This window comes from Mauremys mutica, chromosome 19, assembly GCF_020497125.1.
Source record: "Mauremys mutica isolate MM-2020 ecotype Southern chromosome 19, ASM2049712v1, whole genome shotgun sequence".
In the NCBI taxonomy this organism is placed as follows: domain Eukaryota; kingdom Metazoa; phylum Chordata; order Testudines; family Geoemydidae; genus Mauremys; species Mauremys mutica.
The window spans coordinates 14,608,310-14,636,010 of NC_059090.1; the positions used below are offsets into that span (position 1 = coordinate 14,608,310).

General features: G+C 41.6%; 1 protein-coding gene across 4 annotated transcripts; it reads left to right on the top strand.

The window, feature by feature from the left end:
* Positions 1–712: 712 nt before the first annotated feature.
* On the top strand, positions 713–26,786 carry TMEM248 (transmembrane protein 248). Of its 4 annotated transcripts, none has more exons than XM_044993325.1 (8): positions 724–828; positions 2,420–2,539; positions 16,555–16,731; positions 17,550–17,835; positions 19,167–19,317; positions 21,573–21,756; positions 22,806–22,949; positions 24,062–26,786. In XM_044993325.1, the coding sequence occupies exons 3-8, from the start codon at positions 16,573–16,575 to the stop codon at positions 24,080–24,082; spliced, it is 945 nt and encodes a 314-aa protein (XP_044849260.1). In that variant the 5' UTR covers positions 724–828; positions 2,420–2,539; positions 16,555–16,572; the 3' UTR covers positions 24,083–26,786. The 4 variants fall into 4 exon arrangements, with proteins under 4 accessions (XP_044849261.1, XP_044849260.1, XP_044849258.1 ...); XM_044993323.1 differs by lacking the exon at positions 724–828 and adding an exon at positions 1,431–1,601; XM_044993326.1 differs by lacking the exon at positions 2,420–2,539 and having other exon boundaries at positions 713–828.
* The last annotated feature ends 915 nt before the right edge of the window (positions 26,787–27,701 follow it).

Consider the following 27,701-nt stretch of genomic DNA (forward strand, 5'->3'; position numbering starts at 1 on the left):
GCATCTACTAAATAGGACAGGTGAGCTGCCAAAGAACATACTGTAGACCTTTCAAAAGAGTAACTGAATAACCATTTTTTTTATAGAGTTTCTGTTGAATTGGGCTCTTATTCATGATGCTGTATTGAGTCCTTGCAATTTAGATTTCCAAGTTGTAATACTGCTGCAAATTAATGTCTCATCAATGAAAAAAGCAACCTGAAACTAGTGTGACTTCCAGAGGATGGAATTGTGTTGTTGAAGGTCCGGACCACTCAGTGAATTTGTGGCCCACAAAACATGTTTTTTTTCCAGAATCTAAACTTTTTCAAAAAGGAAAATTTCTACTCCTCCTGGATGTAGAGATAATCTTCCAAATGTGAACTAAATATAAACTATACAGTGTTTTCATATCAGTAAACAGCCATAATGGCTCACCGATTAACTAACCTCTCATTCAACTTGATGAAATATTAACTTCAAAGCATTTTGATGCTATTTCACATCACCTATAATTATTTAATGGCTGGTCGTTTTAGCAACTGTGATGGGGTTGAGGGCAAAGCCCATGTAAAAGGGAGTTGAAAATGGGAGAGACCAGACCAAGTGCAGAAACAGCAGTGTGTGTAAAGCTGAGTAGTTGCCCAGTGAGAGAGAATGAATAGAGTTTAATGACTACATAATGGCAGTATTCTATCCTCAATCTTTGTGTAAACCACCCATTGCTATCAGGAGGAGGCCCATTGTGGACTGAGGGAATATGGAGTTCTAACTTTATACCCCCATCGGTGGACATAAGTAAAAATTTAAGTTGGTCCTCTACAGAATGAGCTTGCTACTTCATTACAGGTGATAGGTAACGTTGTATGGTGAATCCAAACATTGCCCTCTATGTAGGGTTACTACATGTCCCGTTTTGGCCGGTCCCTTTTTTAAGTCCTGTCCCGGCCGTCCCGACTTTTTTGGCAAAAATGGGCATTTATCTAAAAAATGGGGTGCGGTGTGGAGGAACATGCAGAGGAGCAAGTGGCAACCCTAGCCCCACATGGCGGTGGGGGCAGTTCTCGGATGAGCTATGACCCCAACCCCGCCTGGGGAGAGGGGTGGGAGGCTCGGGTGAGTAATGATCCCAGCCCGGTGAGGGCTTGGGCCAGCCCCCTGCAGTGTCTAGTTTTCCCTTTGGGAAATAGGATGATCCTATCTCTGTGGCTCACCTTTAAAAGAATATTAAATATTACAAACGCATAAAGCTGTTCAGGTCAATTTTTTGCACAATTATGACCAGAAATTTTTACTTTTTTTCCCATTCTTTAAGATTATAAATTCATCTTCCTCCTTTCCCTGTCTCCCTGCCCCCCTCCAATTGTTTCATGGAATACTCTGTGTGTGAATGGTGGACTGGTCCATATGACCTCATAAATGCTAAGGAAATGACACCTGATTGAGAGGGGAAGGGATTTTTATACAGATTGTTTAAAATTCATTGTCTTCTGTTTGTTTTTATTTAACTCAAATGTCTGACAAACAGCTGAAAGAAAAGTTTTTTGTCAGTTTTAGCAAAATACGTGCTGAGAGCACAAATCCACGTGTGAATCCTTTCACAGACCTCCAGCAAAACCAAGGTAGACAATACTTGATATGCCTGGTAAATCCGATGTTTGGGGGGAAAAATGTTAAAGATGCTGGGTCTTTATACAGCATAAAAAAAAGCAATTGTAAAAGATCAACTTCTATGCATCCCTTTAATGTTAGCATTAAAGGATCCTTTTTGGTTGTCCAGCTACCAGTAGCTGCGTTGTCATAGCAGAACAGTGTATGTAAATTAGAATTAGCCCTAACTCAAGATTCTTAGAATCATACACTTTAAAATTAAAAGAAGAGAAATTTTCACTAAACTAGTTATGTATGACCTGCCGTGAGTCAGTAAAGGGAGCTAAAGACAACTTTTGTAAAGGAGAAAAATTGTTTAAATCCAGAATAATAAATAAAAGGGAACTTGAATGTCCAGCTGCTCAGTGCACTCAAAAGTAAGTGTGGACAAGAAGACTGGAGTGGCCACGGGCAGCTGCAAACAAAGTATGTACAGATTTTAAAAGCCTGGCTCTACCAGCTGTGCTCAGCCCCTGGACTGCTCCAGAGTACCTCTTATCCTAAAAGGCCATGAGGACAACTATGAAAGTTATGTTGCTTCTTGCCATACTGGCAGATATAAAAGAAAGTTTCTGAAAAATTGCTCATGTTGCTGAAGTTGTGACAGAAGAACCTAAAACCCAGAAATCAAATATGTAGCATGTTATGTAGTGTAAACACAGTGCCTGTACCCTCCTTGGAAATGGGCAGGGCTTAGGTGGGAATTCTTAGCAGGGGCTCTCAGTAAGGGTCACAGATCTGTGCATGAGAAGTGACTGGTCCTTGTGAATGTCTGTTACTGCCTCTCCAGGTGGCTTGGGCCAGCCCAGACGGAGGGAGTCTATACCCCTGCAGCACCCCTAGCTGCCAAAGGGTCTTCGGGGCCAGTTTTGGCCAAGTCTCCTCATTTCCTCCATGAGGGAGCCTGGGGGTAAGTTCTGACTATAGGGCTCTCTCCCCTTTCTTCCCCACTAGCCCCTGGGGAGCCTGATGGGCCTCTCTGGCTGAGCTCATCCATACTAGCCCCGGGGGGAGCTTCAGGGGCCAGCCTGGCTCAGCCCCTGGGGGAGCTTCAGGGGCCAGCCTGGCTCAGCCTCCCCCCCACTAGGGGAGCTTCAGGGGCCAGCCTGGCTCAGCCCCTCCCCCCCAGCCACTGGGGGAGCCCCTCCCCCTGCCTAGCCCCTCCCCCTGCCGGGGCTGCCCTAGCCCCGCCCCTCCCGGAGAGGGGGAAGGAGGCCGGCCGGCCTCAGGCGGGGCGAGGGGAAGCAGCAGGGAGGGGGCTGGGCTGGGCTGGGCTGCGCGTTGCTGGTGGCCGTCAGGGAATCTTGTCCCCCCTGGGCCGCCGTCCGCGGCCGGCTGGGGTGAGAGGTGACGTGACGGCTGCGTCCCCGGAAGCAGCGGGACGGGAGGGAGCAGCCGCCTGCCCACAGCCCCCCGCAGGGCCGGAGAATGGTGCAGAGCCGCCCGCCCCGCCGCCTGTGAGCCGAGCCCGCCCCGCCGCGCCCCGCCCGGGGGCTTCTTCACCCTGCGCCGCCGGTAAGAGACGCGCGGGCGGGCGCGGGCCTCTGCGGCGAGCTGCGCCCGGGGCCTGGGCCTGGGCCGGGCCGGGCCGCGGCGGCTGCGAGCCTGGGCGCCGGGCTCCCCTCTGGCGGGGAGGGGGCCGGGAGCCGCTCGCTCCTCGCCCCCCCCCCCGCAGCCGGGCTGTGAGGAGCCCCGCCCGGCCCCGAAGTTCCCCGAGACCTGCGCGCCCCCGACCCCGCCCCGAGAGGGGGGCGCGTGGGGGTGTCACCGCGCGGGGCTGCCTGGGGCGGGGGGGGGGGTTGATTTTACAAACGCCTCGTTTGTGGCTAGACGGGACCCGGCAGCAGCCCAGGGAGGGGAGCCCGGGATGGGGGCCCGGGGTGGGGGCAGGAGCTCCTCAGGGGAGAGCGTGGCCCGCATCCAGCTGGGGGCCTCTGGTCGTAAGGATCCTCCGCTGATCCACAAGCACGGGCCAAAGGAGCAGATGAGGTCTCCTCTGCCTCGAGCTCTAGGCCTGTTAGTCTCCACCTAAATGTATGTGTCCCGCTTAACAGACACAAATGAGATTCGTGATCAGGACTTGATTGACCTGGTATTTTGCGGTTGCCCTTTAAATCACAAAAATAAATGTTAGGTTGATCTTAGCTTGGTTTCCACATTTTAGGTGTGAACTACTCCTGTGAATTTATAACAGATTAGTTAAAAGAATAACTTGAATGGCAACAAAAAGTGGTTCTGACTCTGAGTGATTTCTTAATTAGTTTATGTTGTTTACTACACATACATTATTTATACCGTTTTGCTTTTAATTCGTACGAGTGCAGATGTTGGTGTATGCCAGAAATTTCGTACAAAAGACAGTGTATCTGAAACAGGGCTGCCAGATACATAGATTTGGATTTGAGCCATGTCTCATAATCATAGATATGGATACCCTGGGAAATGTTCCTGAATATAGAGGGAAGGACTAAATTACAAAACAACTCTTTCTCCACTCTTCCCCTCTTTTAATTTGTTTCTAAAGGTTTGCCTACATAAAGAAATTTACTGGTATAATGATATCACTGGAATTATACTGGTATCACCATAGCTGTATAATTGTGCTAGTACATTTCCCTGTGTAAATAAGTCCTAAGTCGAGATATGAATCTAAGTAGGGTTGTTTTTCAGGTTGTTAAACTTTTGAAAAGCTAGTTGGCTTAAGGTTCAGAACTGAAGGTGTACAATTTAGGGCTGCCTTTCATAATTAAACCTTAATGCGTTTAAAAAAAAAAGGTTAAATTCTGGGAATTGTGAAATGGACACTGAGCCTTTTACTGCTAGGTTGAATTTGGCTCAGGTTGATATAGTAAATTAATATCATCACCATCTCTCAGCTTTTCACTGGCCTGCATGAAATGAACAAATGGCTTCAATCCAGTTTCTAGTGGGCATGTGGCCACATATCAATTGGCACCTTTTGTTGGCAGACCAGGTATACAGACTGAGGATTGAAATGGCCTTGGAGACCATCTCTGATTCTAGAGATGGTCTCTTCAGGCACATTCAGAGAGGGTGGCACTGCCGAGTTCTGTTCCTTAAGGGCTTTCAGTAAGACTTGGAGGATTGGTTCCATTGCTGGGGAAATGTGATTCTCATTTTCCATTTTAAATATGTTTTTTAATCAACTATGTAAAATGGAAACTCCTTCTGCATCTGTGTCAAGTATCAGAGGGCTAGCCGTGTTAGTCTGGATCTGTAAAAGCAGCAAAGAGTCCTGTGGCACCTGACAGACTAACAGACGTTTTGGAGCATGAGCTTTCGTGGGTGAATACCCACTTCGTTGGATGCATCCGACGAAGTGGGTATTCACCCACGAAAGCTCATGCTCCAAAACGTCTGTTAGTCTGTCAGGTGCCACAGGACTCTTCGCTGTTTCTGCATCTGAAGATAATAACCAGACGTCTGTGTTATCTGGCTAAGCCAGATGCATCCAGCAACAGACAGGATGCTGAAAAATACCCTTGCCACTGCACGGTTACTGTACTATGATAGTAAGTGATTCAGAGTGTTCTGGCAGTTTTGGACCCCTTTTCAATATGAACAGCTTACCATTTTTTATTTTATTTTATTTATTTACTTGTTTAAAGGAGTTGTCTTTTTTTCATTAAATATTTACATGTCTGGACAAATAAAACAGAATTTTAGGGATCTGTTGGGTAAAATAGCACTTATTGGGACTTCTTGATGGCACAGTTCTGCTGCTCCACACCCCAGCTCTCCTTGCAAAAGCAAGTGTGTCCTGCAAGTTCTGTTTAGGGGAACAGCCAGACTAGTGCATTAAACGAGACAGAGTCTCATAATTCCTGGGTTTTGTGCCAACTTCGTTTGTTGCCTTGACTACATCATTCTTTGCCAGATTACCCATCTGTAAAATGAAGGCAGTAGTTGTCTGCTTAACTTTGTTAAACCTCAACCCTAAGCTAAGTTGTAGTTAGCCAACTTCGTTTGTTGCCTTGACTACATCATTCTTTGCCAGATTACCCATCTGTAAAATGAAGGCAGTAGTTGTCTGCTTAACTTTGTTAAACCTCAACCCTAAGCTAAGTTGTAGTTAGCTTTGAGACCTTTGGTGAAACAGGATATAGCTATGAAATCGGGGAGGGATAGCTCAGTGGTTTGAGTATTACCCTGCTAAGCCCTAGGGTTGTGAGTTCAATCCTTGAGGGGGCCACTTAGGGATCTGGGGCAAAAATCTGTCTAGGGATTGGTCCTGCTTTGAGCAGGGGGTTGGACTAGATGACCTCCTGAGGTCCCTTCCAACCCTAATATTCTATGATCTGTAAGGTATTATGTTCTCTATTTTGACTTTTCACCTTAGTCGTTTTTTGTGTTCTTTTGCTGCACGGTGTCCTCTGTTTCCTTCACTACTGTCCACTGGTTTGTTTTTTTATAATTCTGCACACACTAATTTCTGCCTTCATTGTAGATCCATGCTACTTCCAGTAAAGCTGCCATTTCCTCAACTTGCCAGTCATTTTCTGCTTGTGATTCAAGTTGTGTATCTGGCTGGGTGTCTGTCTCATTACAGTTTTCATTTAAAAACTACAGTAAAAGCCTTCTAAATTTTTTGGTACTTAGATTAGTAAATTTTAGACAACATGCCTTGATGTGTATCCTTTAACAAAATAAACATTTGCCATTTCAACCTCCTTAAACTGATTAACTTTTGGTTACTGAACTATTTGAGCTTTTTCATTGTTCCTGAGAGAGCTTTCCCATAGACTAAAAGCATTTGGGATTTCCATGGTTCCAAGCATATGATCCACTACATTTATTATTCTTAGTGAAATTTGCATAGCTCTTATAAAAACGAATCAATTCTGTATTACTTTGCTTCTCATTCCCAACCTAATGAATAATCAGGTAAAACATTTGTCTTCAAAACACTATAAAATTGTCCAGTTCCGAACTTTGCTTGTGCCATAACTCTTTTCCTCCTTAAGATTAACTGTATTTAAGCAGCAACTTTTAGCTCATGTCATAAAACATTGAAAATGCCAAAACCAGAAGTCAAATGCAGGGAACTTACTGTCCTGTACACAAGCTTGCTTAGCAAACCAGTTTGCCTTTTTTGTCAGCAAGATTGCAGAAAGTAGCATAGTTTAAACCTACGGCAACACAGGTTTTTCAAGTGAAGGTTGGTTTTTGTTTTTATTTTACAGCAGTGTGTATCTTAAACCATGTTTATTCACTCTTAAGCAAATTCAGAACGTGGTATCAACAGATCACTTGAAGAAGCTTTCCTCAGGCACTCTAATTTCCCTTGTCTCATAACTTTTCTCTCTTTTCCTAAATCTTTAGGTGCACTGATTTTTGAAGTTACTCTAGTAGTGAGAACTTGCTTGCACCTGTCTCAGATTTTGCAAATTTTTCCTGAACTTCAGTCTATAAATAAAGACTTTGTGCAGTTTGATGCCCTAATCACTGCACTGCTCCGATTATTGCAATAAATCAAGCATAAGATGTCAGACCACTGTATGCAGTAGTTTGTGGAGCGAGGTGATGTATCTGGAATTGCCATGTGTGTGTGTCTGCTTTAGTGGCATACTATCAATAATTTCTCCCTTGTTTTCTTTAAGTCTGCATCATTTTTTTCTCTTCTTGCCAGCCCCCTGGCACTCCTATGTTCATTAATAATCCACTTTCTTGATAAATCCATTATCTGGATCACTTGTAGAAAGAATCTTAATTTCAGTGGGTGATATTGTGGCACTAATTCTGCATTGTATAGAAATCTTTATTACAGCTGTAATCGCTGTAAATCAGAAGGCCATTTTTCTGTCACTAGAAATGACGTCTATGCTTTTTGCCTTCAGGATCATGGCAAATATATTGTTGTTAATCAAAATGATGGGTAAATGTATCAGAAAACTGCCTCCAACCACTAAATAGTTTTGTCATTAGCTGAAGTCACCTAATCTACTTGAAAGCTTTTTCCTTGAACGCTAACCTTTAAGAAGTGTGACGTCGTAATGCCTACACCTTCAATCTGAGTAAACTTTGACATATTTGTTTTTACTAGTTTTGAAAACACGTTTTTGCTGCTTTCTTTATAGTTTACCCTCGATGTAACCAACCTTCTGGTCTGGTTTTGTTTTATTTTATTTTTTTTCCTAATCAAAAAGGAGCAGAAAAAATACATTCGAAATAGAAGCTGCACAGTAGCTTTGGCCACAGATTTGACCTAGAATGAACATAGCCTGGAAGTGTGGTTTTTGTGTTTTAAACCAACACTTTGTGTGCTTCTATGCTGAATGCCTAAATATAGCAGAGGTAAGAGGGGCACGTAAGTGATCATAAACCTACCTCCCTTGTTTCTTTGCAAGTTTTGAAGGTTCCCCCCCCCCCAATACCCTATGATAAGCCTGCTTTTTTGTCTCACTCTACAAATATAGGCTCAGTTTCTACAACTGGATCTGCTCGTGGGGACACCCTGCCCCCACTTCCACACAGACATCCGTCGAAATCTGCCTTGGTGGGTCTGATATTATGATATAATCTGCCCATAGTCATTTTTAACAAAACCATGTGCAGATCAGCTACCAAGTGTGACTTGACGGGCCAGCCTGAAATCTAGCCATAAATTACCAACTGGGGGGTCGCATTTTGGAAATGCACGTTTCGCAGAAGTACTACCAGTTTCCATTAATATCATAAAGACACTCAGTGATTCATGAGAATAAGGAAACATGGGAAGAGCCTAGAAAGGGCTGAGATTAACTGTGCAGCTGGAGATAGGAAAACATCTCTTCTGAATGCTGAGAAGCGCTTTAAGCTGCTAATAAGACAAAATGTCCATTTATATTTGGCTGTTGTGATGTAAAGATCTTAGCTGGTGGTGTATTAGGTATTTAAACCTGTAGTCTTGCTCAACAAGTCTTGATTCCTGATCTTGTTCTTTGCTTTGTGAAAAAGACGGATGTCATTTAGTGTTTTTCTTTCTTTCCTTTTGTATTTTTTTTTTAATCCAAGACACAGAAGAGTGGGAGGGTTGCTTGAACATTAGAAAGGGCTGGGCACTGGAAAATTTACAGTGAACTTCAGAGCCTTGAAGTAAGGATCTTGGGACACCTCTACCAGGCAGCTTGCTGTCTGTTACTGATGCAAATTTTTAAGCCATTTAATTTCACCCAACTGGGAGTTGATGTAATTCCAACAGGATGAATAAAAACATCTGCAAACTCTTAAATTGTTAGTTTTTCTCCCATTAAAATCAGTGGTGAAAGAGAAAATAAGAAAACTACGCAAATTAATAGGTGAAAACTTTTCTCTCAATTTCACATTTTTTTAGTGTAGCAAGAAGTAGTTCTGAAATTCCCATAGGAAGAGGGAATGTTGATCATTTATAACTTGCGTTCGTAGCTGCAATAAATCAATTTCAGAAGTAGAAATACTAATTGAGTAATAAAAAAAAAAGCAAAAACAAAACAGAGTTCTGGGTGAGTTTGGGGACTTTTGTATTTTTCTTTTAGATTGTGTTTTGTGAGTTTTGCTTTTTGTGTCAGTTTGGAGTCTGACCTATTGCAACTTTGGGAGCTTTTTGTTCAGCATTCCAGTGCCTTTAGGTTCATAACTATTAAAATGAAATATTGTCTTGATATTAATCAGTGTCCAGAGTAGCATTGTATAAGCCATTAGTATTCTTAGCAATTGCAACAGGCGGTGTGTGTTGTTGAGCCTTTGGGATTTTATCTTTAGTATTTTAAGCATTGGCATGTCGAGCTTTGCTTTGAAGAAAAGAGAACTGAACTTAATATTTGAGAATATTTTTATGTACCTGCGAATGTTTCCTGTTCTTGAATGAGACGGGTCAGTTTTGAGATCAACACTCTTCTTTTGTGTCTGTGTTATTTATGGATGGTTTGTTAGGAGAATCACAGTTCAGTTGGTTGTTTTTTTTGTATGGATGCTTTAATTCCAAGTGGTTAACCCTGATGTAACCTGGTTTCTTTGTATTGTTAGTAATGGGACATCTTTTAAATCTTCATTGATGGTAAAAGAAAAAGACAAAATACTTTTAAATATAGTGGGATTTTCAGGTTTAGAAGAGAGATGAAATCTTAGAGACCTTGTGAAAGTGGATAGGCCACAACTGATGTGTCCACCCTCATGACATACTCATAAGCAAACTAGGGAAGTGTAGCCTAGATAAAATTATTATAACATGAGTGAAAACTTGGTTGAAAGACTGTACTCAGAGTAGTTATCAATGGTTCACTGTCAAAATGGGTGACTTATCTAGTGGGATCACACAAGGGTCTGTCCTCGGTCTGGTACCATTCAATATTTTCATTAATGTCTCAGAGAATGGAGTGAAGAGTATGCTTATCAAATTTGTGGATGACCCCAAGCTGGGAGGGGTTGCTAACACTTCGGAGGACAGGATTAGAATTCAAAATGACTGTGACAAATTGAAGAACTGGTGTGAAAGCCACAATGACATTTAATAAAGACAAGGACAAAGTACTACATTTGGGAAGGAAAAATCAAATAGAAAATGGGAAATAACTGACACGGCAGTAGCACTGCTGGAAAGGATGTGGGGGTTACAGTGATTCACAAATGGAATATGAGCCAACAGCGTGGTGCAGTTATGAAAAAAACAAATACCATTGTGAGGTGTATTAACAGGTTCGTCATATGTGAGACGTGGGAGGTACTTCTTGTTATATGTGGCACTGGTAAAGCCTCAGCTGGAGTACTGTGTTCAGTTCTGGGCACCACATCTTAAACATATGGACAAACTGGAGAGAGTCCAGAGGAGCACAACAAGAATAATAAAAGGTTTAGAAAACCTGACCTTTGAGCAATGGTTTAAAAAACCTGGATATGTTTAGACTTGAGAAAAGACTGGGGGAGGGAGAGAGAGAATGGGACACCTGATAAGTCTTCAGATATGTTAAAGGTTGTTATAAAGAGGATGGTGATCTGTTTTTCTCCATGTCTGCAGAAGGTAGGGCACGAAGTAATGGGCTTAATCTGCAGCAAGGGAGATTTAGGTTAGATATTAGGAGAAATTTTCTGACTATAGTAAAAGCTGTTTTATCTGGCACGTCACCAAATAGAAAGCTCTCTAAACCAGCATTTCTGTTCTTCATTTAAATTCCAGTTTATAGTCTGGTTGGCGTGGGGCTGGCAGGGGGTCTGGAGCATGGGCTCTGGGAGGGAGTTTGGGTGCGGGAGGGGGCTTGGGGCAGAGGGTTGGGGCATGGGAGGGGATGCCGGATCCAGGGGCCACTCACCTTGGGTGGCTCCCCACAAGTGGCGACCTGTCCTGGCTGCTCCTAGGCGGAGGCATGGCAGGCAACTCTGTGCGCTGCCCCTGCTCCACCCTTAGTGCTGCCTCCACAGCTCCCATTGGCTGGGAATTGTGGCCAATGGGAGCTGCAGGGGCAGCACGGCAGGCAGAGGCATCATGCAGAGCTGGCTGCCTCAGCTCCACATAGAAGCAGCTGGAGCAGGTCGCCGAGAGCCACTCAAGGTGAGCACTCCCCCAGATCCGGCATCCCCTTCCGTGCTCCAGCCCGCTGTCCTGAGTCTCCTCCCACACTCAAACTCCCTGCCAGAGCCCGCAACCCAGCCCCCAGCCTCACACACCCTCCTGCAGCCAAACTCCCTCCCTCATAGTTAACCGGCATTTTTCACTTACCAGCAGCCCCCGCTTCCCCAACATGCCGGATAAAACAGCTTTGACTGTAAAGCAGCGTTTCCCAAACTTGGGATGCCGCTTGTGTAGGGAAAGCCCCTGGTGGGCCAGGCCGGTTTGTTTACCTGCTGCGTCCACAGGTCCAGCCAATCACAGCTCCCACTGGCTGTGGTTGGCTGCTACGGGCCAATGGGAGCTGCTGGAAGCAGCTGCCAGCACGTCCCTCGGCCCGCGACGCTTCCCGCAGCTCCCACTGGCCTGGAGCGGCGAAGATCGGCCAGACCTGCGTACGGGGCAGGTAAACAAACTGGCCTGGCCCTCCAGGGGCTTTCCCTACACAAGCGGCATCCCAGGTTTTGGAAACACTGCTGTAAAGGCTAGTTACCTACTGGAATAGGTTACTGAGGGAGGTTTTGGAATCCCCATCATTGGAGGTTTCTAAGAACAGGTTTGACAAATATCTGTCAAGAATGGTCTAGGTAATCTTAGTCCTGCCTCAGATTTAAAGATTCTCCTTATTTATAAACTGCTCTTGATTTAACTCCTTGACCTAGTTGCAAGGTACACTTCCTTATCCATTCTCATATGGTAATCAGCAGGGATTAAATTTTGCTCATTGAAGATTGCTGTATTCTATCCTGTACCAGTGCTGGCAAAAGCATTGCTAGGTCAGGGAGAAAGTGTCTGTTTCATTGTCTTTCGCAAACCTTCCAGGCTAGCCACTAATACTGTATTTGCTTGGGATTCTGAGATCTGAGCTTTAGCTGTGCATTTCTAGGATTTAACGTGTTTGGATTTTTTTAAATTATCAATTTAACCCTAAATTTCCTGGGTGTATAATGCCTGCCTGGTTTTTGGGTTAACTACAACATACCTGTAACAACTTTTTTTTCCTTTCCTCTTTTGGTTCTTAAGGTTGAGAGTGCATGTTAGTAACTTAACTCAATTTTAACTAGTTTTTTGTCTTGAATGTATGTAGATATTGACAAAAGCAAAGTGATTTGGAGTCAGGGCCAAAGTTCTGGACTGACAGCTGACAGCGCACTGATGTGGCCACATTTGCGGTACTTGCAGCGGCATTGGGAGCAGTGCATTATGGGCAGCTGTCCCAGCATGCAAGTGACTGCAATGTGCTTTTCAAATGGAGTTGTGTGGAGTGTGACAGGGACTGTGTTGTGTGTAAGTGGGGGGAGAGAGTGTGCGTTTTTGGGGGGCTGAGAACATGTCAGCATGCTGTCTTGTAAATTCAGACGTCAACAGACCCCCTTCCCCCCCCCCACACCATTCCACATTAATCTATCTTGGAGCAAACTTATCTATCTTGGAGCAGATAAGCAGCTGGCTGTCAGAAACGGAGCTTTCAAACAGCATAACTGCATTCCTACAACGAGTTGAAAACAATGACAAGAGTGGCCACTTGACTTTAAGGGGATTATGGGACGTTTCCGGAGGCTGATCAGAGTGCAGTAATGCAACACCTTGTCCACACTGGTGCCGTGGTGCTCCAGCGGGGGCGCAGCAAACGTTATTCCACTTACCGAGGTGGAGTACCAGCAGCGCTGTAGCCGCAGAGTCAGAGCACTCTATGTGCCTTGCTAGTGTGGACTGGGAGTGAGCTAGGGCACCCGGGGCTCCTTTATTGTGCTGTAATTTGCAAGTGGCATTGGGAGCAGTGCCAAGCCAGTAGATTGCAAAACAGTATGCATCGCCTGTGTATAGGTATCATTAGTCCTGCAAGGTTTAGGCACAGTGGAGAGAAGTGAAGGACTGTGCATTCACCTGCCATTGGAGCCTCTCTTTAAACTTTATTAGTAAAAAAAGAAACCTGATGCTCTCACTTTGCACATCTCTAGCACAGTTCCTGTGAGGCTCACAAAGTGCTTTGAATTAAGCCTCATCAGTGCCGTGAGGTAGTTCTGTTCCTCAGTTTAATCATTTGTAAAATGCATACAATGAAGTTAGGGACTTTCTCCCAGGGTCACACAGCAAGCCAGTGGCAGATGCAGAACAGAACTAGAATTGGTAGCAGAACAGAGGTTCTGATGTGCTTTTTCTAAAGAGATGTAAATATGACTCAAGAGTTCTGATGCCCAGTCCCTACCTGAACCAGTAGGTAACACCCACTCACAAAATGTCTCATGGTGATGGAAATGCATATAAACCAGAGTATACTAGAGTTTGTGGCATAAATATTTAGACACTCTGGAAAAAAAATTAGTTGTGCTTACATGCTGTGTGCCATAGTTTCAAGCAGCAGTATGGAATCATTCCTAAGTTAATACAGATTTGTATATGAAGGAGTCTTGATACGCTGAGCATGTGCAATTGCTGGGTTTTTTCCCTCACCTCTAATATTAACCACTCACAGGTTTTGTTGTAAATACTCAAAGGGCCTGTTATCCTTTGGAAATAGCATCCTGTAACACTTCCTGACTGTTTTCAAAGTTACAGGAGGATGTTTGGCAACAAGTCCTCGGAAAAGCTGGTGCTCTTTTAATAACAAAAAATATTTGGGATGACTTTCTTAGTGAGTTTTAGCACATCCATTATGGTGGCTGAGTGAAACCCCTGGGGAAACCAAAATTCTAATGGAATTGCTGACAATCCTTTAAATTTACAGTAAGCCGCAATACTGTATTTGCTTCTGGGTGACATTCAGCTTTGATTAAATGCTGTAATAAACCTTGCCTCTTGCTGGGGTTTATTTTAAGAGGAAATTCAGAAGGGAACATTGAATACAACTCTGCTCTTGGTTTGTGTTTTGGTCTGTTTCCATCTCAGCATGTCTCCAGTGTTTCTAGATTGACAATTTGTGATGAACCCTAGTTTTAAAAATATATATATATATTTCAGAAATTTGCTGAAATGGAATCCTGTCCTGCCAGTGACAAGATAGGAGACAGAACTTTAGAATTGGGTCATACCCAATTAATTTTCTTACCTGAGGCAATTCACCCATTCTCTGTTGCACCTGCCTTTTCTTGACACCTTAATTAGCTTTTCTAGCAGTACCGCTGCGTGTCTTTGAGAAGTGTGGGCTCTGGTAGGATACGCTTTCTCTTCTTTCTACCTCTTCTTTCCTTTTTTCTCCCACTTCCTGCTCTCTAGCTCTTCCCTATATCCTTCCCTCTCACCCCGCCCACACACAGGATTTTTCCCATTAGATGTTTGTAGTGCTGCTAGTGATCATTGCTGGCACAATGGGGCTGGTTACCTTAGTCTTTGGGAAGTGGCTAGAAATCAGTTAGTGGAGCAAGATTGTGCACCCAGGATATGATCCTGCACCCTGAAATGACCCCTGTTTTAAAAAGTTGTACTAAGGAAAAGAGAGAGAGAGATTGTATGTTAAAGTCTGTGCCATGTTTGGAGGAATGCAATAGTCTCCTCACTGAACTTTTCTGTCTCCATTGAAGCAAAGTGATTTTTCTTCCTAGAAGAAACTGATGATGAAAAGTGTACGCCAGTAACATATTAGGAATACCGAAGCGAAAAGCTGCAGTTACTGTACGGATCATACGCACCACATGCTTCTAACAAGAGATGACAAGGCACACAAACCTGCAGGGGGCAGAATCCCTGACTTAATGAAAATTCCCAAGAGATCAATCTTGTTTTAGTCCTTGATTGCCGAGTCTTAACCATTAAAGTGCTATGCTCTTGAGCTGCTTGGTTTGCATCTTTCAGTTGCTCAAAATTTGGATGGGCAGCACAGGTTTCTAGACAAAAGTCCTTTCCTTCTATGTACTCAAAGGATTAAGAAAGTTTAGAGTGACTACAGGTAAAGCAAATAAAGGAAACAGGATTGCTTGTGGTGGTCTCTGCTTGCACAGTTTCTGAAGTAGAGCCAAAGCTGCACTTTAACACTTGACTGCATTGTTTTCTTTGTGGGTGGGGATGAGTAAATTCCAACAGATTTGTTCCCTTCACTTGCATACTGGAAAGACGGGAAAACTCAAAAGAAATAGAGAATCAATAGGTTTAAATAGACATTCTGCTTCAACTCAGTAGACCAAGGGTAGTCAATAGGCAGACCACGGCCGCGGGCCAAACCCAGACCGCCATACGCTTTTGAACAGACCCTGAAATCTTTTTATTTATGTATTGTCATTGTTGTATTTTTATTACTTTCTCTGGAGTCTGGCCTATCTCAGTGTAACTACATTGCACAGAGGTCTGAAAAATCCACACCCCTGAGTGACGTAGTTATACCGACCTAAACCACCACCACCCATGTAGACAGTGCTGTGTCGACAGGAGAGCTTCTCCTGTCCACATAGCTCCTCCCTCTTAGGGAGGTGGATTGACTATGCTGATGGGAGAAGCTCTCCTGTCAGCGGAGTGACTTCACTTTAGTGCTACAGCAGTGCAGCTGCATTGGTGCAATTGTGCTGATGCAGCATTTTAAGTGTAGGCCTGCCCTAACTCTGGGCGTTCACAGTCCCATCTGCTTAATTTCCTGACTCGAGTCAGTCTGTACTTCTGGAGAACCAGCGGAGAGATGAGTCTTCTGGCTCACTCAGTAAATGGATAACAGGATTTTAGTTGACGTGTCAGCCGGAAGTGTTCCAGCCTGAGTCTCAGGTCCCAGTATGCAAATTTGATGGCTAGAAAAAACATTGGTTTCTTGATAAACTGATCAGATTGCAAATGCAAAACTTCGTGAGGCTTTTCTCTAACCAAATCACTTTTCAAAGTGGAATAGTACTTTGCAGCTACATAGAATAATTCTCACTTATAAAGTTCCATCATCTATTTCACGCTTGGTCCAGCTTGGTCTTAAAATGGCCATTAAAGGCTTTTGCCTTAAGTTTGGAAATACAATAATTCAATTGGAAATTTGCAGACCTTATCTGTGGGCTTCATTGAAACTACATTTCCATTATAACCTTATTAATTCAAATACTGTTCTTATGGAATCCAAATACAGCTGTGTATGCTATGCTGGGTGACTAGTAAAGGAAATAAAATAAAGACCTATATGGACCACTGATTGTCATTGGCTGTCAATAATAGGAAGTTCGATTCTGTTACAAGCTGTGGCATCTTTCTTTTAATTCCATTCTTTCTGGAAATTGTAGCGGTTGGGAGACCAAAATCTGACACCTTTTTGAGAAATTTTTTTAGATTTGTTCAATCCGCAACCACATTTTTCTGTTGATTGATTGACTTAAATTATCTCTTGGAAAAAATCATGTTCTTCTCATGTATCACTCTGTTCTAATGCTCTCCACTTTCAGGTGGATCTAATCAGAATAATGTTCAACATAAACCCTTTGGAGAACCTGAAGGTTTACATCAGCAGTCGCCCTCCTCTTGTGGTCTTTATGATCAGTGTAAGCGCGATGGCAATAGCTTTTCTGACACTGGGTTATTTCTTTAAAATCAAGGAGATCAAGTCACCGGAAATGACAGAGGTATGGTATAATAAGATATGTACACTGACATCCTACAGTAACACGCTTCCTGGTTTTTGTGATGGAACATGCTTATTTAACAGGCATACACAGCATTAGTTTTAACAGTTTGTATGTTTTCTCCTGTGCTAGTGCACAGGACCTGATTGTTTTCATTTGCATTGCTGTATTTTAATCTCTAATTTAGAGATTTTATAAGGAATAATCTTGATACAATTAATTTGATGGGGGGAGGGGACATTAATGTTTTGTCATTAGGAGATTGTGTATGTAACACTCCCCCCTCCGACTCCCACCCTTATTCTGTTCTGACAAACGGCTTGATTCATGGAAATTCTACTGATCTTTGTTGTAACTTACCTTGCAAAACTCTTCCATAGTTTAAGTGCATTTTGATAAAAGTATGTGAGCTAAACTTCATTGGGAGTTACCTGTATGAGAGAGACCAGGGCTCCTCACTAGACAAAGTTAGTGTAAGTACACCAACATTATTAATTTCATTTGTAGCTCTGTATTCTACCATGCTCTTTATAGCTTTGAAAATGAGTATTTGATCAGTGGGGGTGAAGTGGGAATCAGAATTGGCATTTGATTTATAAAAACAAACACACACAAGCACCAGATATTTCTCCTATTGAGAGTGTTGCCACTTACTTCAATGGGACGGTAGGATTGAGTTTGTCTTGGTGACATGGAATAATATATATTTAAAACTAGATATTAAAAATCTGAACTGCTCTTTGAAGAAGTGACAGTACAGAATAATTTTGCTGATCTAATGTGTCATCTAATCTAGATTTTTGTCTCACTTTTTAAAGGACTGGAATACTTTCCTTCTGAGGTTTAATGATTTGGACTTCTGTACATCAGAGAATGAAACCTTAAAACATCTCATCAATGATACCACAACTCCAGAAAGTACAGTGACTAGCGGACAAGCCAGATCTTCTACACAATCGCCACAGACTCTTGAGGACTCTGGTCCAGTAAACATCTCTGTGACAATCACTCTGACACTGGACCCACTCAAACCATTTGGCGGGTATTCCCGTAATGTCACACATCTAAGTTCCACAATTTTGGGGCATCAGATTGGACTCTCAGGTATGCAAAATTTGATTGTTCCAAGAGTGAATAATAATTACACTCCTAATATTACAAATGTCTGAAAAAGGAATATAAAAATCTAGCTAGTCACTAAAGAGACAAATCATTTGCTTAGACACTATGTGCATTGCTAAAATTGTTGTCGGTACTTCACAATAATGAGCCTGTGAGATTTCTTTTTGGCAAAGAGTAATATTTCCCTTATTTGGGGTAATAGGGAAGATGTATGTAAAGTAATACATGTACGCTACTTTGGAGTCTAAAAAAGATCCATCAGCCCAGTCACATTCATCTGAAAGTATTTTCAAAACGAATTTCTGATCTTGAAAAGCTGCTACGTGCTTATGCAGGGTACACTTGAGGGCTGCTGATCAGTCAGTCAGTTTTGGTGGTGGTGAATCCTTTTGCATTAACCATCCAGCTGTACATTAACTGAAAATCTCTTGTTGATTTAAAATCTAAAATACAAACTCGTTCAGGATAAAGCTGCTGAAAAGAAGCAACAGTTGTAAAACTTTCTAGTGATGCTAAGATGATGAAAGAGTCCTAACCTATTCTGTTGCCTTGCCTGGCCAGATGGACAAGTCAGTGGGTTGTGGAGACTTATTAGAAGTGGTTTACAGTAACTATTTAGAGTTAAAGTTCAGCATGTTTAATTTTACAGTGGTGCTATAAACATCAGTGTGGCTTGCACCTGAAATATTCTATAGCAAACATAGGCCACAACTGAAAACCGCCTCTTACAGCAAATTTCTCTAGTCTTTCCTGAACGATATCATGTAATTTCTGTTGATCAGACTACCTGATATCAAATCCGGTTTATCCCTGGGGACCCTAAGTTTATTATTTTGAGAACCCAGTGATTTAGTCTTGTCTCTTTTATAGTTTTATCTGTTGATGAGGTTGTGCATATTAAGGCACTTTTCAGCAGTTATATCTGCATGGATTTCTCTATAGTAAAAATTAAACGGCAGAAAAAGCAGATGATGAACTAAGGTTTTAGGTGGGGAACGGCTAAAATTCTAAGATGTAATTACCGATAAAATTGTTGCAGACAATGGCCCAGATGATGCACAGTTATAGAGAGGTTTTCTAAGTTCAAAAGCTTGTAAAGGCCCAATGGTCATGGGACCAGGTCCAAAATGTCATCCGTGCTAATAATTGGGGGGGAGGGGGGGGAGTCTGTAATTTTCCTGGTATTTCTTTGCCTCCTACAATGATAGCACAAAGCTGTGTCCCCACAAAAGTGCAGTCGACCACACGCCTTTTCCTAGTACTTGTTGCTGTTACTGCTCTCAGCATACCAACAATTTCTTTCTTTCTAAAAGGCAGAGAATCCCATGAGGAGATAAATATTACGTTCACCCTGCCTGCTGCTTGGAATTCAGATGACTGTGTTCTCCATGGTCACTGTGAGCAGGTGGTATTCACAACCTGTATGACTGTCACAGCAGCCAGCAGTGTGTTTCCTGTCACAATGTAAGTGCCTTTCTAATTATTGGTTCTTAGGCTGGTTACCTCAAATGTACCCACTACTCTCTTAATGCTTTTCTTATGCTCCCCATGATGCTGTAACATTGACTTTGGAAGTAAGTGATACATTCTCTTTTTAGTGGTATAAAGTCCAGTTTGTTTTTAAAAGACATTTGCTGTCTTTACTAACACAGTAGAAAAAAAACAGGAGTACTTGTGGCACCTTAAAGACTAACAAATTTATTGTAGCATGAGCTTTCGTGAGCTAAAGCTCACTTCTTCGGATGCATAGAATGGAACACACAGACAGGAGATATTTATACATACAGAGAACATGAAAAGGTGGAAGTATGCATGTTTTCATGTTCTCTGTATGTATAAATATCTCCTGTCTGTGTGTTCCATTCTATGCATCCGAAGAAGTGAGCTCATGCTACAATAAATTTGTTAGTCTTTAAGGTGCCACAAGTACTCCTGGTTTTTTTTGCGGATACAGACTAACACGGCTGCTACTCTGAATCCTAACACAGTAGAGTTTCCCTGGATGTTGTTTAGCTACATCTCACGTGCGCTCACTTGCTCTTTCTCCACATGTTATGTGCACTGATGGAGTTCTAGCCACAATCCAGGGAATGTGGACAGGAATTATAGAATTTATAGTCTTGAAACTATCCTGATAAAGCCCTGTGCATCTAAGTTACAACTGTTTAAACATGACTCTCGTTTTGGAAGGGATATTTACACCTTGTGCTTCAAGTTTAAACCAGTTTCTAACTACTAGGGACCAGATTGAGACCTACATGTGGTCAGATTATTCCACATATGTCTACTGTAGGGTTCTTACGCCATTCTCTGAACTGTCTGGTTCTAGCCGCTGTCAGAGGGAGGATACAGGACTGGGTAGATTACCGATCTGATCTGGTATGGCAGTTCCTGTGTTCCTAGTTGTGTTCACCTTCAGAGTTTCATGTTAGTACTTGATGTCCTAATATCGATTTTTCCTTCATTTCAAAATATTATCACTTTGGTTTTAAAAGTGCAAAAGTATTCAAGGGTTTTCTGGACTTCTGCATCCCTAACTTGCTGAAAATGGCCAGTTTCTCTCTCCAGTTCAGAGCCAGCTTAGCCTGAGTCATGTCTACTTTAAAGCTTCTCAGAAATGATGCTGGCCGTCTGCAGCATAAGCAAACGGCGGATGTTGTAAGAGAGAGAAACGTGTTCTGAAAACTTTCTTTAAACTGTAATATCTTTAGCCATATTCATTGTTCCATTTAAAGTGATATACTGTGGGGAAACAGCTGGTTCAGGGGATTGGTCTGGCATATAGATCCTTTAAGCGCTATATAAAAGCTAGGTGTGGCAGTGTTTATTATCTCTAAGTTGGTAGCTTGATCAAAGCTCAGATCATTGGTGACAAAAGGTTGATTCTTTCTGGCAACTGGTCTATATCAAACGAGTTTGGTCTCAGCCTCTTCAGCAGTAGAAGGGTGTTCACAAAAACGGTATTATGATTGACTTCCCCCCACTTTCTTCAACAACCGTGTCAAGGGGACAAGGCTGAATGGGCACTGGCGAGTGAATGCCTCTCTTGCATAGAGGTGGCATTGCCAGGTCAGTGTGGGGAAGATAACATTCCTGCTGCCTGCGCTGTATCTTTTTGTCCTGTGATTGCAGGGGTGTTAACAGGCCGCTTCACCTTGAATGATCTCTAAGAATACATCTTAACTTTTTATGCTAAACAGTCTTTCACCTTGTATTTAGCTGAGAGACACTAAGTACGTTTCCCAGTTCTGTTCTTTGGATAGAATCCTTCAGTGCCACACTAGTCGGTTCCTGATGGTAACAGACTTTCCCCTTGTCTTCTCTCCACACCTATGGATTGAGAACACGAAGTTCTTGTTCTTTATCCCCCTTGCCTCTAGAGCTTGGGGTCCATTCACCTGAAAGCCGTATTAAAAATATCAGAAGGTTTTTGAAACCTAGTACATACTCCTCTCATTTAATGATGGGGGGTTGACTTTTTGGAATGGATTGCAATGCAAGTTTAATGTTACTATAGGTTCAGGGCTTCCTTTTCCTTTCGTATTAGATTTTGCCATTACACTATGGATGATCCTGAATAAAACAAGACACTGTTTACACTGTTCAAAGAGAGAATGACCCTTACTATGTTCTGAGAGTCAGCCATAGAGGACACTGAAAATGACAATTCATCTGCTTGTTTTGTCTTTTTTGTTTTTTGTTTTTTTTTTAATCCTCAGTCAGCCACCACATTGTGTTCCTGAGACGTACAGCAATGCTACCCTCTGGTACAAGATCTTCACTACAGCCAGGGACTCAAATACAAAATATGCACAAGATTATAACCCTTTCTGGTGTTACAAAGGAGCCATTGGAAAAGTCTATCATGCTTTAAATCCCAAACTAACTGTTGTAGTTCCTGATGTAAGTGCTAATGCTCTACATTCCATTGACTGAATACCTCCTGTCAATTTAACTGAATAAGAGAGTCTTCTCTTGGTGATCTAAAATAGTTGCATAGTACTGCTTTCTTAAATAGTTGCTTGCAGTGTTGTTGTAGCTGTGTTGGTCCCAAGATATTAGAGCTACAAGGTGGGTGAGGAGATATCTTTTGTTAGACCAGCTTCTGTTGGTGAGAGAGAGAAGTTTTCAAGCTACACAGAGCTTTTCTTCAGGTCTGAGAAACCTGCACAACACCTTCAAAAGATGAGCCTGGGAGCTTAAATTCATAACTTAGCTAGACACTAGAAAATCATGGTCTTAATAAAGACACTGGATTTATAGTTTATTACAATCTGTAATCCACTAACCCCTTTTTGTCCTATGATTGCAGGGGTGTTAACAGGCCGCTTCACCTTGAATGGTCTCTTAGAATACGTCTTAACTTTTTATGCTAAACAATCTTTCACCTTGTATTTAGCTGTTGGACACTGAGTACCTTTCCCAGATCTGCAGAAGAGCTCCGTGTAGCTTGAAAGCTTGTCTTTCACCTCCAGTAGTTGGTCCCATAAAAGAGAGTACGTCACCCACCTTGTCTTTCTTAAATAGTTGCCGTAGCTATGTCAGAGGTGGCTGCATTTCAGTGGTGGGCGTGGTGATCCCCAGATATCTCAAATGTGCCTCACAGCTTCATTAATTAAGATTTGTAATTTGAAATCCTCTGATTAAAGCTGCTACTGTTTTATATATCAAATGCAAGAGTAGCGTAATGAATGTTGTTAAAATGCAGTCACTAGTGCAAATTAAATATTGTTAGGAAAATGTGTAAGTTATCCTTAACTGCCAAAACTTAGAGCTCCCTTACTACCTTCAACTTTTAGAAGTTCTGCAGTAGCAATGTAGAGGATACCCTTTGTATTGAGAAGAAACAAGGTTATGAAAGTGGCTTCTTTGCTAATCTGCTAAACATTGCTTGGCTGTCAAATGCCTTCTCTATGTACAGCATCAGTAAACGGTTTTATTTCTCTGTGCAGGATGATCGCTCACTAATAAACTTGCATCTCATGCATACCAGTTATTTTCTTTTTGTGATGGTGATTACAATGTTCTGCTATGCAGTTATTAAAGGTAGACCAAGCAAACTGAGGCAAAGCAATACAGAGTTCTGCCCTGAAAAAGTAAGTTGACCTAAGATAATACATACAGCATTGATGAGGGGGAGGGGAAATTAGAAAAGATCCCTTGACGTACGAAGTTTACATTATTTTTGGTATACAATGGTGATTCACGTCTCTCCCAACCTCGTATCTCACTGGAGGGCAGTAAATAATGGCACTGTAAAGGTGACTTGTTATCTTTGTATCCAGCCCCTGGATGTAGTGGAGAAACAAGGTAGACGATTCCATTCAGAAATTAAATGCCTTGATTAAGAGTAGGGTAGTGTAATCTGTGGCTAAAGCAGAGGATTGAGAATCATGACTTGTGTGTCAGCCACTGGCACTAAGACCTTGAACAAATCACTTAGCTGCTTTATGCCTCTGTTTTGCCTCCTGTTTGAAAGGCGTACAATAGTCCTCTATGCCCTGCGGGTGCTCAGAAGCTTAACAAGTACGTATGTATATAGTGCTGGTAGATCCTTCAATCATAGATTCTTATTCTGTAAATGTAGGGTATTCGTTGTAGTTCAGTAAATGAGGAAGTGATTTTGGTTTTTTAATACCACTAATATGTAACGTCAAGTAAACTGTATTTACAACACGGTATATTATTTGCACTTTGGCTTATATAAAGTTTGGCTTACACAGCTTGAAATAGTGTTAAATTCTCTTATTACAAGAAGACAGAATACATTTATTAAAATATTGCTATCACAGCTAGTTCTAATGTTTGTAATTAGCATTAAAGAAAATTAGTGCTGATGTTGGTTTAAGGGCAGTTAGACTAATTATATATACGCATACACGCGCACGCACACACACACACACACACACTCTCTCTCTCTTTGCTTAATGGATTAAATCCGGATGTATTTAACTATGTAACAAGAAGCTACAATGTACTATCCTTCATTATTAGGGAAACTTCCTACCAAGAGCTGAATATCTTTGAATATTTTATAAATACCAATTACAAAATATCTTCAGATATATTTTGGTCTTTGCCATTCTGAGGACTCAGGGTTGGAATGACAGACATCCTGGCTGCATAGAGATAAGTAATGTGCAAATAGAATTGATTTCAATTATACGCAAGCTCTTAATTCTGTAATTTTTTTTTGTTTTACTTTTAGGTTGCTTTGTCAGAAGCATAATCCATCTCCTCCTTTTACTGAAAATGGCTGAGAACCATAATCATTGCCTGCTGAACCCAGACTGGGTCTTAAGACTTTGTGAATACATTATCTTGCAATGTTGGTTTATTCCAACCAAAGACATTTCAAGTGCCTGTAATTGATTTGTACATATTTATAAAAGTATATTCAGATGATGCACTTGTTCCGCATAGTAGTGCGGCAAGAATCTTTAAACCTTTACCTGTGGACATAGCTGAATGTTTGTGTAGATAATAGATATGTTTAGTGATAAGGATCACGTAGTCAGAGCAAGATATTTTTGTCCAGCTGCATCTGGGCATGTTAAGATGCCTTTCCAAATGTCTCAAACAATACAAACCCTTTGTTTTTGCCCAATGATATGTACAGTGTGTTTGAAACAGTATGCATCTTTGATATAATATTGCATTTCCAAAGCCACTGATCTACTACATAAATTCAATGTGTGTATGTGGCTTAATACTTTTTTCCACTTTCTCCTTGCTTGCAAGAAAAGATATCAACATTTCTAGATTTTTTTTTTTAAAGAGAAATACATATTCACATTTTAATACTGCTGTAGTTAGGACAAACTTGTGCTTTTATCCAGGATTTAATAAAAAAGGCAAAGTTTTGTTTTAAAATCCTTTCTATTGCAAAGTGCTAAGTTTCACTTTTCATGTGGCCTGCTGGAATGGCAGAGCATTGATCAGCATTGGGGTTGTATGCAAAGCTTTCCACTTACTTTGCCTCCCCCCCACAGGCTTTAAACCAGGAACTTCCTTGGAATAAAATAGCTTTTTATAACCTGTCTAAAAAGTGGATTTAAAAAAAAAGATGCATTCTATTAATAGTCAGTCAGTTGTGGCTCCAAGTAGCCTGGTGAAGTGCAAATAACAAAGGGAAAAGGAAGATACAGTAACTTAAGTGCTTCATGTTGGACCTTTCACACATCTCTAGCGGGCAGCTGAAAATGACATGTTTTTATTAGCTTTGTCCAATTTTTATCTACTATTGTCTACTGAGGGGAAGTTGACAACTAGTGGGTTAGTCCTGTTGTGAGTAAATTGAGGGAAACCTTGCCTGAGAAATTCGTATTGGTCTTTGTGTCCATTCTTAAAATCAGAGCAGACTTGATTTTTTTTTTTTGAGTGCTTTTGTTTTGTGGGTTTTTTCCCATTTCTGGCTTATTCAGTCTCCTTCCAGCCTGTCCTCCAGTTAGCTTTTTAATTCTCGTAAGACAGAAGTTTCCTATAGACACTTCCACCACGGCTTTTAAAATCTCACTGGTTGCCTTAATGACCCTTCATGTCGTCTTTCAGCCTTCCTGTCAGGTAGCGCAATTAAAAATGTGTGTACATTTTTCTTTGATAAGTTTCACACTGCCATGTGATACACGAAACTGTAAATCCAATTCAAAGATTGTAATCGCTGATATGTTGGCATAAAATCCTCTGTGTCTAGACACTGTTGAATGCACATTGTTGTGTTCTGAAGATCATTTTATATATTGTATAAAATTGATTTAGGACTTTAATGTATTGAAGATTCATATGTTTCTTCAGAATGTTTGAAGCAAAACAATCAGACTTTTCTTCAGAAAATAGTTCCTCATATAATTGGGCTTGCTTTACACGGTGTATTGGTTATTTCACTAAAATGTGTTTTCTCCAGATACCTTAAGATTAAACTTTAGAGACAGCCATTTAGTTTGAAATCCAGAAATGAAATAACTAAGGCTTCTAATCTTCAGTTGAAGCTACTGTTCACTGGTAAAACTCCACCAACGAAGCAGTAAATTTACTGAATACAAATATGGAGAAAGCTTAAAGTGAAAATCTCTTCTACTGCTCCTAACTTAGGCATCCCCCTCCTTTTATTTAGTACTCGTCTTTGAAACTGACTAGGGGGTAGTTCAGAACAGATAACTCTGGAAGGAGGTTGACATCATCATGTAAAGATACTTTAAATAAATCCAAAATCTGTTCTCTAGTTCAGCAAACTAATGTCAAACCCCAAAAGCGCCAAACAGAACTACCTAGACAGTAAAACACAATTGAGTGTGTTGGGGGGAACAGGTTTTTATAGGAGACGTTTTCGGTAATTAGAGGGGCCAGCTTAAAAAATACATAGTCAAACCCCACAAACAACTGCACTGCAATAAACATTAAGCTCAGATTGCAACCCACAAATGCAAGGAGATTAGCATTACGGGCATATTTTTCATTCTTAACTTAACCCTTTGTACCTAGTTAGTGCAGCCCGTAGTCACCCAGTAGGCTGAGACTTTGTCATACTTACGAGTGTTGGATTGTACCTAGGCCCAGCGTACAAAAATTAAATGCAGCCAAGCAGAAGGGTAAAAACTTAATATTAAAGTGGTTGTTCGGATCATATTGATCTTTCCTTTTTGTTTTCTTTTTCTTTTTAACTATGACTTGAATCAGTTTTGATTCTATTTGTAAGTGTTTTCTTGTTGGTAGAAAGCTGCCATTTCTGTTGCATTTTTCTTTGGCATTACATAGAAAGTCTGAGCCGTGGTTTACAGCCTTCCTCTGCAGGTAATGTAGGGTTAAGATGGTATTTTTTTAAAAAACATTTCACTTGTATTGTTGCATGATGGTTAATAGCTGATTTGGTAATGACACTTCTCTCCTATATTAATTTTGTGTTTGTAAGATGTGCATATTGCTTTGCAGAATAAAAAAAATGTTTATTCTGTTCTCTTTATTTTTTTTTATTTTTTTATTATTTTTTTAAGCAAGTCCTTATGGACGTTTCATAAATCATCTCTCTTTAGGCTGTGTGCAACACAAGGGACTTTGTTTTGACAGTGCACAGTAGTCTGGAATTTCAAACCCTGTCTTGTGCGTATGCTCCAATAAACACTTCAGTTTAGACTTTAAAAATATGTGTCATGCAGGAGGGGAGATAGCTGTTTTGATGTCCAGCATGATAAAATGCAGCACTCATGACACTGAGACCCATCTAACCCAGATATTTCTCTTGTGCTTGAAGCTCCGGTCTCCTGCTGTGCAGTTAAAGGTAGATCGGCAAGCTTCAGACACGCAGTACAAATTTCTGCACTGAAAAGATAACAAGAGGGCTAAGATGAGAAATGCCTGGTGGGAGCAGGGGCAGCAAATAGCTTTAGTTACCTCTGAGATAGTTAATGCAAAACAGGACAATTTCACGCCTCAGTAAGAATTTTTTTTGTCTTGACAGTTTCCCTTTAAAAGTTAATCTCCTTGGCTACGTTTTCCTGTAGCACTGTAGATTGCTTCCTTTTCAGATCTCTAACAGCTGGGACAGTGAAGCCAAAATGGTCATTTTCCCTCTTGTCATTTTCGTTTTCTGGTTCTCAAGCCATACACAAGCTCATGGGTGTGCTGTTTGGCGGGCAAGAACGGCAATGAAAACCTCGACATCCAAACAATACCATTCATGAGCACTTTGTCTAGTGCCTTCACCCATGCTTGCCTCTAAGTTTTTGCACATCTATAAACATTTTTGCAGCTTTTTGCTATACTCTTTCCGGATCACTTGTCTTATGCTAGAGGTTTTCAAATTGGGGAGGCCCCTCTGGAGGTAGCACGGAATGTATTCTGGGGGGGATGTG